The 12,950-nt window shown below is 44.0% G+C and overlaps 1 protein-coding gene across 2 annotated transcripts in view; it reads left to right on the top strand.

The window, feature by feature from the left end:
- Nucleotides 1-7,871: 7,871 nt before the first annotated feature.
- TMEM63A (transmembrane protein 63A) overlaps nt 7,872-12,950 on the top strand; it is a 34,775-nt gene continuing 29,696 nt past the window's right edge. Inside the window, exons 1-4 of one of the 2 annotated variants that reach the window (XM_074536814.1) lie at nt 7,872-8,012; nt 8,952-9,279; nt 9,979-10,175; nt 12,035-12,114. In XM_074536814.1, coding sequence (XP_074392915.1) covers nt 9,990-10,175; nt 12,035-12,114 — 266 coding nt within the window. In that variant the 5' untranslated portion in view covers nt 7,872-8,012; nt 8,952-9,279; nt 9,979-9,989. Of the gene's footprint in view, nt 8,089-8,951; nt 9,280-9,978; nt 10,176-12,034; nt 12,115-12,950 lie in introns of both variants that reach the window. The other variant, XM_074536815.1, reaches the window with a different exon arrangement.

Here is a 12,950-nt window from a genome sequence, read left to right on the forward strand (position 1 = left end):
ACAGTAAAGTGTATTTTACTTCATGGCACAGGAAATTATGTAATTTCCTGCCATGCACTCATATCTATGTAAAAAAGGAATATAAGGCCTCGGATATAACATGGCCCTTAAAAGAGCAAAAAATAAAGCTCTGTGACCTGATCAGTTTTAATCCTTTTAGCATTCATACTGCAGCACCATGGGAGATGCATCATGGCCATTTGATTTTAAAAGGGAATTTAGCCACACTTGGTCAGGTCACTTGAAGCGTGAAACACAAGCTTCAGTTGTTTGGCTTTTTTCTTTTTTTCCCCTTTCTTACCTTACCATTTGCTTATTCAAAACCATTAATCCAGGAACGGCCAACATTTCCACAGAGCAACCAAATGCATTTCTGAACCTTAATTTTGGCTTTGACATGTGATTCTGAAGGAAATGCCATGCATTTGAAGCTGGCATCTGTCAGCTTTCCAGGCTGAATAACTAACGACATGGTGACTAAAATTTATTTTACCTATGCAGCATGGCTCTTGGCTTTAGCAGTTTCCAGTGCAGAATTCAGCATCGTTTGACAAATCATACATGTGGAGAAGATTTTTCAAAGGTACAAGAAGGAATTTAGAGTCTATTTCTCATTGAGCAAAACTTGGGTGCTTAGTCCCTTTTCTCTGCTTTGATTATAAAATAGAGCAAGGAATATTTTACCTTGTGACAGCAGAACCAGAAATAATTACTGCAATTTAGTAGAGATATAGATGACCTGAGAATTAATTTGAAATGCTTGATCATTTTGACCAGTTCTTTGGAAAACTTCTAAGGCAAACTACAGGAAAAACAATGTTCTCAAGGAAGTTCAATTTCTGCAGATCCAATGGGAGGAATCTGAAAATCATTATGCGAAGCAGACTTGGAAAATTGGCTCTTAAAACTCTTTGAAAGCTTCATTGTTTGATTTGTTTTCACTCTCTTGTGGTAGCAGAGCTTACCTCTGGCCTCCACTGTGTTCCCAGGCTGGTAAACTGAGCACTTGCTGTCCTAAATGAGAAAATGCTGTGATTCATAATAGGACATGAAAATATACTGCTGCTTGGGTTGCCTTGAAACTGATCTAGAAACAACAGCAATAACAGAACACAGTTGTCTTGTTTCCTGAGTGGATGGGAACACAATTTCATGTCCACTGAGAAATGCTCTCACTATGATCATTTGAATAATAAGTTCAAGTTCTTACACTGAAGTATGAAACTCTTCTCATTTTCACAGGAACTATGGTTCCAAAGGAATCCCAATCACCCTGGCTCACTGTAGCCCAGGGCAGTTGGCAATTTGGGGCCCAAACCTCAGTTCTGCTCATGCCAGGGCTCTGCATGCAGCAGCTGCTCTCTGAGCTGTGCTGTACAGCCCCAGGAACTGACCCTGACAGGGTGTAAAAGAAAAGGTGCACCATGTTGTGAAGGCTGGAATAGTATGCCTAGGTGTTCCCATGTAACACTGATCCTTTCTTCCATCCTGGAGTTCATCTCATTCCAGAAACCATGCCACTTTACAGGACCTGCTCTTAACTTCTCCCAGATTAATTCTGACCACTCACTCTATCAGTAACTGACACATAACCTGAATATATAAACATCTACTTCAGTGAATCTAAACATAAACATCTGCTTTACTGAAACAGTAGGAAAGGAGAGCTGAAAACATCTGGGCTCTTTTTCCCAGTTCTGTCCCTGAGTCAGGACTATGACCTTGAGCAAATTGCCTTGGCCAAAATTTTTGATACCAAAATAAATAAGCTGATTTTCAAAGGCACCACAGCTTCTACCAACAAAACTCTCATCAACAATAGACTCTAACAATTACTGTACTTAAAGTATCTTAGTAAAACAAGCCATCTGTTACAGGGAAGAAAGTTCTCCATTGATCCATAGATCACCTGTGTGTCTAAGGTGCTCAGCTTGCAGGACCACACTACTTTCCCTTTTCAAACAGCTTAGGCCACACTCCCACTCATGAGGCAGTGTCAGACATGCCAAGTCCAGCTGGAAGAGAGGTGAGGAAATACCTTTATATCCCTTGCATACATCTGAAAGGAGAAAGATGAAGCAGAAAGAAAAGAAAGTGATTTAGAGAGAGTAAAAGAATCACAGGAAAGGAAATATAAGAAAGGATGAATGGGGGGAAGAAATAAAATACTACATAAAGAGAAAGGAAAGAGTGGACAGGGAGGGACAAGAATGGGAAAATCAGAAAGTATGGTGATAATATGTCCAACAGGAATTCACACACTGAGGAATGGACAGATTTGGGCAACTCTGCTTCCCTAAAATGAAGGTGCAGAAAGCACACAGCGAGGATCCACGTGCCTGTGGATCCTCAGGCAGCAGTCATGCACTTGGAACTGGCTGGATGCTGCTGCTCCCCACCACTTCCAGTCACACTCTACTAAAGCCATGCTCCCCTGGATTCAGGGACTTCCTTGTTGGAAAACCTCACTGCCCTTGGCTGTGGCTGTTTGCCATGGCCACAGCTCTTCACATCTTCCTGCTTAAGCCACTTTGCATCCTGACACCAAGTCACCCCAGCCACTTGCCCCTTGCATCCCTGGCACCTGACCCCCTGCTTGGGCTCACCAGGATCATCCTGCTGTCATTAGTGGCCCCCTGTCTGCAAAGGAGCCAAGCTGCTGCTGCTGCTGCTGTGGAAATTGTAACTCAGGCCTTGCCAGCTCTTTGAAATCCTCACAGTTTGGACACTGAATTCTTTTCATCTGCAAATCCAGAAGTGGGAAGGGGGAATTCTTGCCTAACAGAAAAAAAAACAAAAAGACTGCTCATTATGGAAGTCTTTTAAAAAACTATTTAATCTATAAATTTATAAAGATTATTTTAATCTATAAATTTATCAAGCAGCATGTTTGATGCTGACATTTTAAGGGAAATCAAGCCAGTAAACCAGGAAGTGTTGTGCCAAGGCCTTGGAACATGGTTCTTATGTCTAAAAGCTGGGAATCTCACTGGACTCTCTACAGATAGAGAGTATGGATACAGATGATCAACCATGAGTAGTTTCTTCAAAGCTGTCAAACTGAGTGGTGTTTGGAAAGAAAAAAAAATAAAAAGGGAAAAACCAGTGTTCCTCTTTTAATCCTATTTGGATTAAAACCAGGATTTCAGAGCTTGCTTCACAAAAATTTACTCTCAATCCAAAGCTGCAGCAAACCCAGCTGAATTGACTCACCAGTGGTTTAGACTGCAAGAATTCCTAGAGTATTTTGTGGTTCCTGCACAAACAACCTGTGCAGGATCATCTCTGTGCTCCAGGGCAAGCAGAACCTGAGGCAAGGATGCTAAAATCTGTCCAGGGCTGGTCTCAGTACTGCTGCAACAGGAGTCACTGTGTGCAGTGAGGACACCTGAGGAGCACAGAGGCTCTTGAGGACACTGCAGTTGTTCAGGAAAACTAATGTGTGCTGTACCTGGGGATGGGAAAACTTAACAAGCTCAGACTGGTTTGATATTTCATACTGGTAACAAGCACACCTGGTGCCTGATAAATCCAATGGCTCACATGGCCAGGTGATCTCCTCTTCAGTGGGACAGACCAGATTGTGCCAGATGGTTTCTTCATCTCCCTCTCCCTCTCAGGGAGCTGCCCTAATTATAGTTAGTGCTGTGCCAGCTATGCATTAAATCCCTTCAGGTTCCATCCACACGGGGTTAATGCATGGATAAGCATTAAGATAATGTGTACATTCAGGAAACAATGAAGTCACCCACGCTGCAGGCCACCCTGCCCTAGTTTTGTACCAAGGTGTGTCACACCAGCAGTGGTTGCATTGTGACAGGCTAACAATAAACCTAACAATATCAGCAAGGGATTCTCCACACCTGCAACTACTCCAAAGAAACCAAGGTTTAAAACCTCACCCTGCCCAGAGGTGTGATGAGGAAGCTCATGGATTCAGCACTTCATAAATCAAGTTTATGCAAAGTGTGTGGTAATAAGCTTACTTTTTCCTCCTGTACTTTTCAGCATTGCTATTTTAGATTGCAGCTTCCTGTGTGTTTTAAGAGAATTCCAGTTTTCATCCAAGTATAACTTGATGAAGATGACAAGAGAAATGAATCATGCTCAAGCATCAATACCAATGCTACATTCTCCATTTCCTATCTGACATAAAAGAAAAGAAAAACAAATTCCTATCATATATCACTAGATATATTTGGTTAAATATGTTGTATAATAATCTGTTGTATTGATTAATAAAAATACATTCCAACTTTAATGCAAGACAATTTCTACCTTGAAAGTCAACATATCACCTATGAATGAGAAGCAGCAAGCCAAAAACAATAAAAAAGAATAGAGAGAAAAGAAGGACAAATTGTTAATTAAAATTTGACAATTGCTGCTTGCTGATCTGTATTATGACATTTAAATCCGTGTATCTGCCTAGATTTTTCTACTTGTTTTCTGTATTATAAACACTTTAATGCTCAGACCTTTCAAAGGAAAACCCCACAATGCCCACACCATGTCCTGTGGTGCATTGAGGCTCATAAACAGGTTTCCAGATGAAGGCAAAGATTAAAAGCTAGCAAAGGGCTGCCAGGCTGGAAGCCTGAATTAAATCCATTAAGGTATATTTGAATAGGCAGATAAGTAGGGAGCAGCAAGCTGGGCTGATGAGTTTCTTCAGAGAGAAGAAACCGTGTTGAGAGTTGCCATGCATGGCAAAGCTCAGGCCACCTGCTACTCACCTCCAGAGACCATTGAAGTCCTCTTGGGAATTCACCCATCAGGGGACATCCTGCTGTGATAAATCAAACTAAAGTGACAAGGGAGCTCTCCAGCCATAAGGCCATTTAATAAAGTAAGGGAAGAGTCACACGTGGAAGTGTAAATACCCTGCACACTTGTTCAACCTGGTGCTAAAGAGCTGCTGAAGTGGATATGGAGGATGCAAAATAAAAGAAAGATGGAAGGATTTCAGAGTCTCTTGACCTGCTCCCTAGGTCCTGAGGGTGGCTTTCCATCTGCTCTGGCAACATAATTAAACGTTTGTGAACTAATGACAGTATGTGGCTTTTGTCACCAAAAGAACAGACAGTGGTAAACAAAACCCTATTTACAAGAGGTAGGGAGGAGGGAAATGTGACTCTGCTGTTGAAATTAGAGATAAACAAAATCACACCACTTAGCTAAAGAGCCTGTCTAGACAGAGGAAGAACAAAAACAAATGACAAAAGCTTGATGTTATTCTTGTGAGAGAGAGAGGGAAAAATTATTTTGCAGCTAGGCAAAAGTCATCACACTGAAGAATGTCAAGACTACAATGTTGAGCTCACTGAAAATTACCTATTTTACACTACAGAGTAAGAAAATCTAACCAGAGCAAGGCCTTCCTAGTTTTGAAAAACCTGGCAAGAATCAAGAGTATGAACAGCTTAGGAAATCAGTGAGAAAACCACCCAAGCAGATTTTGGTCCTAGAAGTGGAAGACCGGCAAGCATAAACTGAGGCTTCACCTACATGGTCGATCTACTTAATTTAAAAGAAAGTAATTACAATTATTCCACTGTGAAATCCTGCTTTGAAATAAGTTGTCCACAGGAAGATTGGTTCCAGAAAAGACGGGATGGAACAATAACTCTACAACACTAACACCAAATAATTTTCCCACCAACACAGTCCTAGAGAGGGGAGAGGGTGCTTAAAGGTAAAACTAACATCCTTCAAGACCAGTGGGATTTCTTTATTCCAGCAGTGAATCTGAACCACTCTGAGCTGAGAAATTTAATGTCATTTTCCAACTAGCACAATTATTACAGCCAATTTAAAATCACAGATTATCTACAATGCATCTGCTGGGTAAGTGATGAAATTCTGTCCTGAAATGTCTCTCAGTGACTGCACATAACCAGACTTTGTCCTTTTTGTGGGATGAAGTGGGAGAAGGCAGGTAGCACACGTACAGCCAGATGCTGCTCTCCACTGAGCGGGCACTCCAGAAAAGGGAAATGAGGGTTTGGCAGAGTAAAACAATTGTGGGTGAACAAAGTGGCAGGGAGCAGGAGAGCAGCCACGCATGCAGGGCCCTGTCATCCATGGAGTCTGAGCACATGGGAACACAAGGAGTTAAAGATGGAGAGGCAGGATCAGCCCTGTCAGATGGAGCAGTTAGTGGCTTCTTGGCAGCTGGGACATTAATCCCTTTTAAACATAAAAGTCAGCAGATAACCAAGGTTTTGATCAATATAACATCAGACTAAACTTTGCATTGAATTATTTTTGGTTGGTTTCAGAGTGGGTTGCTGTTCTAAGACATCACTGCTGCTTCATCCATGCGACTGCAAATCTTTGAAGGCAAGTGATCCCTGGTTCCCTCTGAACAGTCACATTTTCATCATTACCATAATCTTCTTCTTCCTCACACGCCTGCTGCTCACTGAGGGCAGTCCTGCCAGTCAAGAGCAAAGGATGAAGGCACAGGAGGATGAGGAAGGTTGGCAATGCTGGGGATCAAATGGCTGTGCAAGGGAACACTACAATGATGTGTAGAGAAGAGTTGGAAGGCAGGGAGCTGCTGTACAGTGTTTCTGACCTGTTGTCTGCAAGCAATGAACTCCTTAAAGGGCAGGATGTCCTTGTGGATATCTGGGATTTGGTCTTATCCCAACTCTGTCACAGACTCATTAACCTAAACTCCCTAGGTCTTGGGGTTTTTCCCAATTCACAGCATATGAGTTGTGTGTGGAGACAAGGGGCTATGCATACTTCATGGAATGTTCATGCTACTACCATTAATTTGTTCATTTATTTCAGAGCTACCTGTCAAAAGAGGTTTGGCCAGCAGGTCAGTCAGGGTGATTGTCCCCCCTACTCTGCCCTTGTGAGACCCCACCCTGAATGCTGAGTCTGGCTCTGGGGCCCCCAGCACAAAAAAGATGTGGGTCTGTCAGAGTGAGTCCAGAGGAGACCATGAAGGTGCTCAAAGGGCTGGAGAACCTCTCCTACAGAGACAGGCTGAGAGAGCTGGGATTGTCCAGCCTGGAGAAAAGCTCCTGGGAGAGTTTAGAGCACCTTCAAGTACCTGCAGGGGGCTACAGGAAAGGTGGAGAGGGACTTTCTACATGGGCATAGAGGGACTTCTACAAGGGCATGTTGTGATAGGACAGGGAGGAATGGGTTCAAATGAAAAAGGGTAGGTTTAGATTAGGTAACAGGAAAAAAATTCTTCACTCTGAGGTTAAAGAGGTTGCCCAGAGAAGCTGTGGATGTCCCATCCCTGGAAGTGTTCAAAACAAGATTGGATGGAGCTCTGAGCAACCTGGTCTTCCCTGCCCAGTGTGTGGGGTTGGAAATGGATGATAATGGTTGGAAATTGACAATATTGATGATATTTCAGGTCCCTCCCAAATCACTCCATTCCACTATTCTAAGATCTCAGTGTATGGCATGCTCCACTTCCACCTGCATGCTTGCCTGCTTCACCAGACCTGAAATGGTGAAGTCTCTCCGTAAATCCTATCTCACATTTCTTGGGGACTGTTTTATTTCCCGTGCTATAAAACGCTCTGTTCGCTTCTACTTTTAGACACGGGTGGGCGCTAGAAGGCCTAACGGGAGCCTTCTTTTGAGGCTGGATAATAACAGCAGCGTTCCCTCGGTTAGCTGAGGGTCCGCTCCCTCAGGGAGGCGCGGGGGTGGCCCTGTCCTGGCGGGGGTGGCCCTGTCCCTGCCGGACCAGCCCTGTCCCCGCGAGGGTGACACTGTCCCGGCAAGGGTGGCACTGTCCCGGCGGGAGTGGCCCTGTCTTAGCGGGGGCGGCCCTGTCCCGGGGAGGGTGGCACTGTCCCGGGGAGGGTGGCCCTGTCCCAGCGGGGGCGGCACTGTCCCAGGGAGGGTGGCACCGGAGCGGCCTGTGGGGGGGAGCGCTGACAGCGGGCCGCGGGCGCATGCGCAGACGCCGCCGGGACTTGTTGCCCGTGCTCGTAACTCCGGGGCCGGGCCGGGATCTCGATACCGCCCGTGAGGTGACGGGGCGGGTGGGCAGGAGAGGGAAAGGCAGAGGAGGGAAGGGCGGGGGTAGGAGAGGCCGCCCCGACGCAGGTAAGGGAGGGCGGGAGAGGCGCCGTGCGGGGAGGGGAGCGGGCGAGGTGAGCGCGGCCCCTCCTCAGCAGGACCCCCCCTTCCTCAGCGGGGTCGGGGCGGGCAGCGCCGGGAATGGCGAACCCTCCTGGCAGGGCGCTGAGCCCCCTCTGGCTCAGAGCGCCCCACTCTGGCTCAGAGCACCCTACTCTGGCTCAGAGCACCCTATTCTGGAGCGGAGGGACTCGCTCCCTCCTCCCGGGGCGAGCCCGGCTCTTCCCAATGTGCTCCTGAGGAAGCCGGTTCCGCCCGCCGCGGCTCCGCGTCCCCGCCGGAGCGGGGAGCGCCGGGGGCTCCCAGCCCCACACGGACCCGGTTCTGTTCCCGGAGCCCGCCCGGTGCTCCTGCGGCCCAGCCCCACCCGTGGGAGCTCTTCCCGTGCCCTTTATCTGCCTGGCGGCCGGCTTGTTTAAAAAGAGCTGCTTTCGAGGGTTGGAAGCAGCGTTTGATAAACTCCAGCGTGTTGCTTGGAGTTTAGCGTGCAGGCTTGTGCTGAAGATTCCCCAAGGCTCCTCAAAAACGCTCTCTTTTCCGGCAGCGCTAAATTTCAGTCCGTAGAAAGCAAGGATAGAGTCAGGGCACAACTTTTATGGGGTTTTTTCTTTCTCTCTCTCTCTTTTTTTTTTTTTTTTTTTTTTTTTTTTTTTTTTTTTTTCCCCGTGATGAAACACATCAGCTGAGACAAAATTTCTTCCTCACCGCGTGGCGCTGCCCAGCACTTAGCAAATGCTGCTTTGGGAGGAGCGCCCTCCGTGCTGTTTTCCCGCTGTTTAAAAGGAGAATATTTAGTTATTTGTATTTTTTGTTGTTTGTTTCGTTTTCAGCATCTCGTCAGAGACACGTGCATTCCCGTTAGAGGCAAAACATCCCGAAAGTAATGTCCCTGGACCTGTGTGATGAGGACCTAGAATATTTGCTTTTGAAGGATTCGAGGGTTTTTTGAGGAGTGGTTTCTCTGTGAATTTATGAGTCAGAAGCGTGTTCTGCATGAAGCAATACTCGGGAATCAGCAAGTAAATAAGATCCAAGAAAGGAAATGTTTGAAGTGGAAAGCCCCAAAATAAACGAGCAATTGCCTGCACTGATAAAAAGAACTTTGTATCAATAGCCAAATCTGGTGCATTCTTGTATGGTACTACGGTATCTGATCAGGTCAGTTGACTAAAATGAGGCAGATGTCTGTTCTCTGAGAAATACTCTTTGTTCTTCCTTGTTTGTGACATGCAATAACTGGCCAGCTGTGCTGGCCTTTCAGCTGAATTATTTTGAAAAAGGAAAATCACCCAATATTCCAAGAACAGAAAGAAACGTGTATTTGTGTAGTGGCTCTTTTCTGTGGAATTAGTGGTTAGAAATTGTTTATGATCTCAAGGCTTTGACATTTAAATACAAAGTTCACAAGCTGCTGCATTCACACTTGCTCATCAGCTAGGAGCAAAACTTTCAAACTGCTGTTACTGGAGTATGTAATACCATGTGTGATTCCTAGAATCGCACTCCAGGCTGGAATATGCAGTTAGATGTTATGGATTAAATGACAGGGAAGGGGTTTTTTTTTGGGAGGGATCTTCTGCAGTTTTCCTCAGATCTCTGTAAAAGAATGTGGTTCCCTAGATGTCTGGAATTCTTGTCTAGGCACTGCTGGTAGCTGAACCTGCCAGTTATTGCAAAACATTTCACATGTGAAAGGAAGAGATTGCCAAAGGCACCCAAAGCAGTTTTCTGGTTGCATCTTCCTCCACTTTTTATGCTTATAATATTAGTATATCTCTCAAGTACCAACCAGGCTTTTCACAAGTTTGTTTCACTTTTTCTCTTTCTTTTCTTTTTTTTTTTTTTTGTCTTTTAAAGGGATAGAAAAAATGAACCCTTTCTATTTTCTGGGTTTTGGACATTCTCATCTAGGCATCTTTGGGAACAGGAGTGATCCTTTCAACAGAACAAATGAGACTTACTGCTACAGCACTGCCCAGGGCAGCACAGTGCTCCAAGGAGTCACCTTTGGTGGAATCCCAACTGTCCTGCTGCTTGATGTAACCTTCTTTTTTGTAAGCCCAGTTTTCTATTTCTTTCACTTTCTTTCTGACCTTCGCAAAAGTGAGATTGTTCTCTGAATTCTCTTATTTATTGGGTTGGAATTTGGTTTCTGAGAACGTTCAGGATAAGAAATGAGTTGAGGCCATCCTGGGAACATCAAAGTGCTTTTCAAGGGTTGATAAATGTTTGCAGACAGATGGGATGGTGGTGCCACTGTTGGATGTGTAGATGTAGGGAGAGTGCACTTTTACAGCATCTGTTTGTGGGGGCAGTGAATTTTGTGCTTGCAGCTCAATTTTTCATGTTTTATCTTAACTGCAAGAACATTTGGGTTTAAGCACTGGGTACATTTTCAGGAAGGGGACACCGTCACTAACTCAGTTGTGAAATTTTTCCACACTGGATTGCCTTTTGAAAAAACAGCTTTTTAAAATTAGATTTTCTGAAGTTGTAGATGAAGTATCAACCAGCTCAGTCCTGAGAAAAGATGGAATATGATTAGTTGCTCCAGGATAGGCCTGAAACTGCACTAAAACTTGTGGTTATTTTTGTAAGCTAGGTCTAGGTGGTCTTCAGCCACCAGGAAAAAGGGCTGCAGACCTGCAAACTGACCTGAGAAGAGGGTCTGTGGTAATAAAATAGACAAAAAGTATAGCAGTTTCTGAGTTCTAGAAATCTGCTGTGAAGAAACTGTAAAGTCGCTGTGCTCTGAGCTGGTTCTTTTATAAGAATGTAGAGGATATTCCTCAAAGTTATTTAGTGACATTTTTGCTGTTGATTTGGTGTATGCTGCCATAAATCCATTTTCTGAGGATGTACAGCATTTACAGCTCAGTGTCACCAGTGGCACAGCATTTAATAAGATTGACTTGAAGTGTTTGCCTTTTTTTAAAAGCTGTGGCTCAGTTTTAATACAGAGTCTGCTTTTTGAGTTCCTTGCTGTTGAACTCTGCACTCAAGCAGGGTTAGGTGGAGAGTTGGGTGCAGTGCAGAAGACGCCTCTTCTCTTCAAGTACCAAGTACTAAAAATTATCTATCAGCTCCTGCATTCTTATTTTCATGACATTTTTACTGCATATCCTTTTAGTAACTGTCAGTTGATGGGTTTCTGATGTGTTATTTCTAGGTAGGTTTCCAAAGGAAGTGAGGTTTATATATTTCATTCTCTTCTCATTTTTATCTACCTAATAACAGTAGAATACTACAGCCAATTTCAACCAGAGTTGTGAAGAACCTAGAGAACTTTCCTGCTTGCACCAAGTTTAATGGCCAGGTGAAGGAGGAAAATCTAAATTAATCCTCTCTGTTAGGAGGAAGGCTCTCATAAGAAAGTTATATTAATTGTGAAATGTGGAAATGGAGCTGTGTAATCTTGACACAGAGATAATCTGGCCAGTCAGTATTTGATCCCAGTAAATTATATCACTCACACCACTTTCCAGCCAAACAGGTTGTTCAGAATAAGGAATTCCATGGGATGGAGGAGGAACCAGAAGGTGAGGGTGTATGCTGCATATGCAAAGAAAACAGGCCCTGTCACTTCACTGCTTTTTGTAGAGCAATTTGCTTAAAAAAAAAAAAAAAAAAAAGAAGCTATGAAATACTCAGTGATGGAGCTTTTTTCTTGTTTTCTTTGTCTCTTTCAAAAAGGGAAAATATAGGGGACAGATAAAAATACATTGCAGAGATCAGAGATAGATTGGTCCATAGCATGGCCACCACTGAGTTGATTGATATATAAATGATTGATAAATGATAATTTATTTAGGAGCTAGGACTGCATTTTTGGTCAATTCTTGCACACCTAAGAATGATTATTTTGCAATGGGAAAAAGAAATATTTTAATGTCTCCTTTTTTTTTTTTTCTAGATTTTAATCTTACTGTTTTCCATTATAAGGAAGAGATTCTGGGACTATGGTCGTGTTGCTCTGGTGTCAGAAGTTGAAAGGTAAATAAGATATGTAATCAGACTGACTTGTTGAATCATTTGGGGAGGAAAGTACAGCAAATGTAGCTTATATTAGGTGCATTTATATCAATTAAATATGCTTGTAATCACCTGCACATTTGTGAAAAATGCCCTCACACTGCTTTGTGTGAATTCATCCCCCTCAGAGTTACTGTCCATGGTTTCAGCCATAATTCTGTGTTTCCATTGCCATGGATTTCATCCCACAGCTGTGAGTTAAGGAAGTGGAGGGAAGGAAAGAGGCTGCTTGTCTGCTGACACGCTGCACATTGATGTTTGCAGTGTGCCTCTGTGCAGAGGGATATGAACCATTCTGTTTGTCTTGGCTCAAGCCCAGTGTATTCCCAGAGCTCCTTGCACAGCCCATGCCACAAAATCTCCCAAGGGTTCAAAAGGAAAAACTGACTTCTGCAGGTTTCTGAAATTCTTCATTGATTTATAGTAATTTCAAAGGAGCATTTGATTTTTTTTTAATGTAGGGTGATATGTTGGGATGTTTAAAATCCAAGCTGTCTGTGTGTGAAGTGAGGAAACTTTAACAGCAAGCCTCTTCCTGGTGCAATCAAATTGTGGTAAATTCACAAGTGAGCTACTGGAAAGAGCTCAAACCCTGTTTTTAGGTGTAATCTATGGACAGTTGTGAAAGACAGATGATGTAAAATAGAATGAGCAATAACTGAGCAGGCTTTAATCCAGCTGGCTGAGGCAGCAGTCATGAAGGTGCTGTGGAGGCTTGGGAGCAGCAGGCTGGAGCAGTCAGACACCCAGGAGCCTCTGTTTTTGTGCTGCTGGACTGAGAGCTGAGCCTGCTGGCC

Source organism: Zonotrichia albicollis, chromosome 3, assembly GCF_047830755.1.
Source record: "Zonotrichia albicollis isolate bZonAlb1 chromosome 3, bZonAlb1.hap1, whole genome shotgun sequence".
In the NCBI taxonomy this organism is placed as follows: Eukaryota; Metazoa; Chordata; class Aves; order Passeriformes; family Passerellidae; genus Zonotrichia; species Zonotrichia albicollis.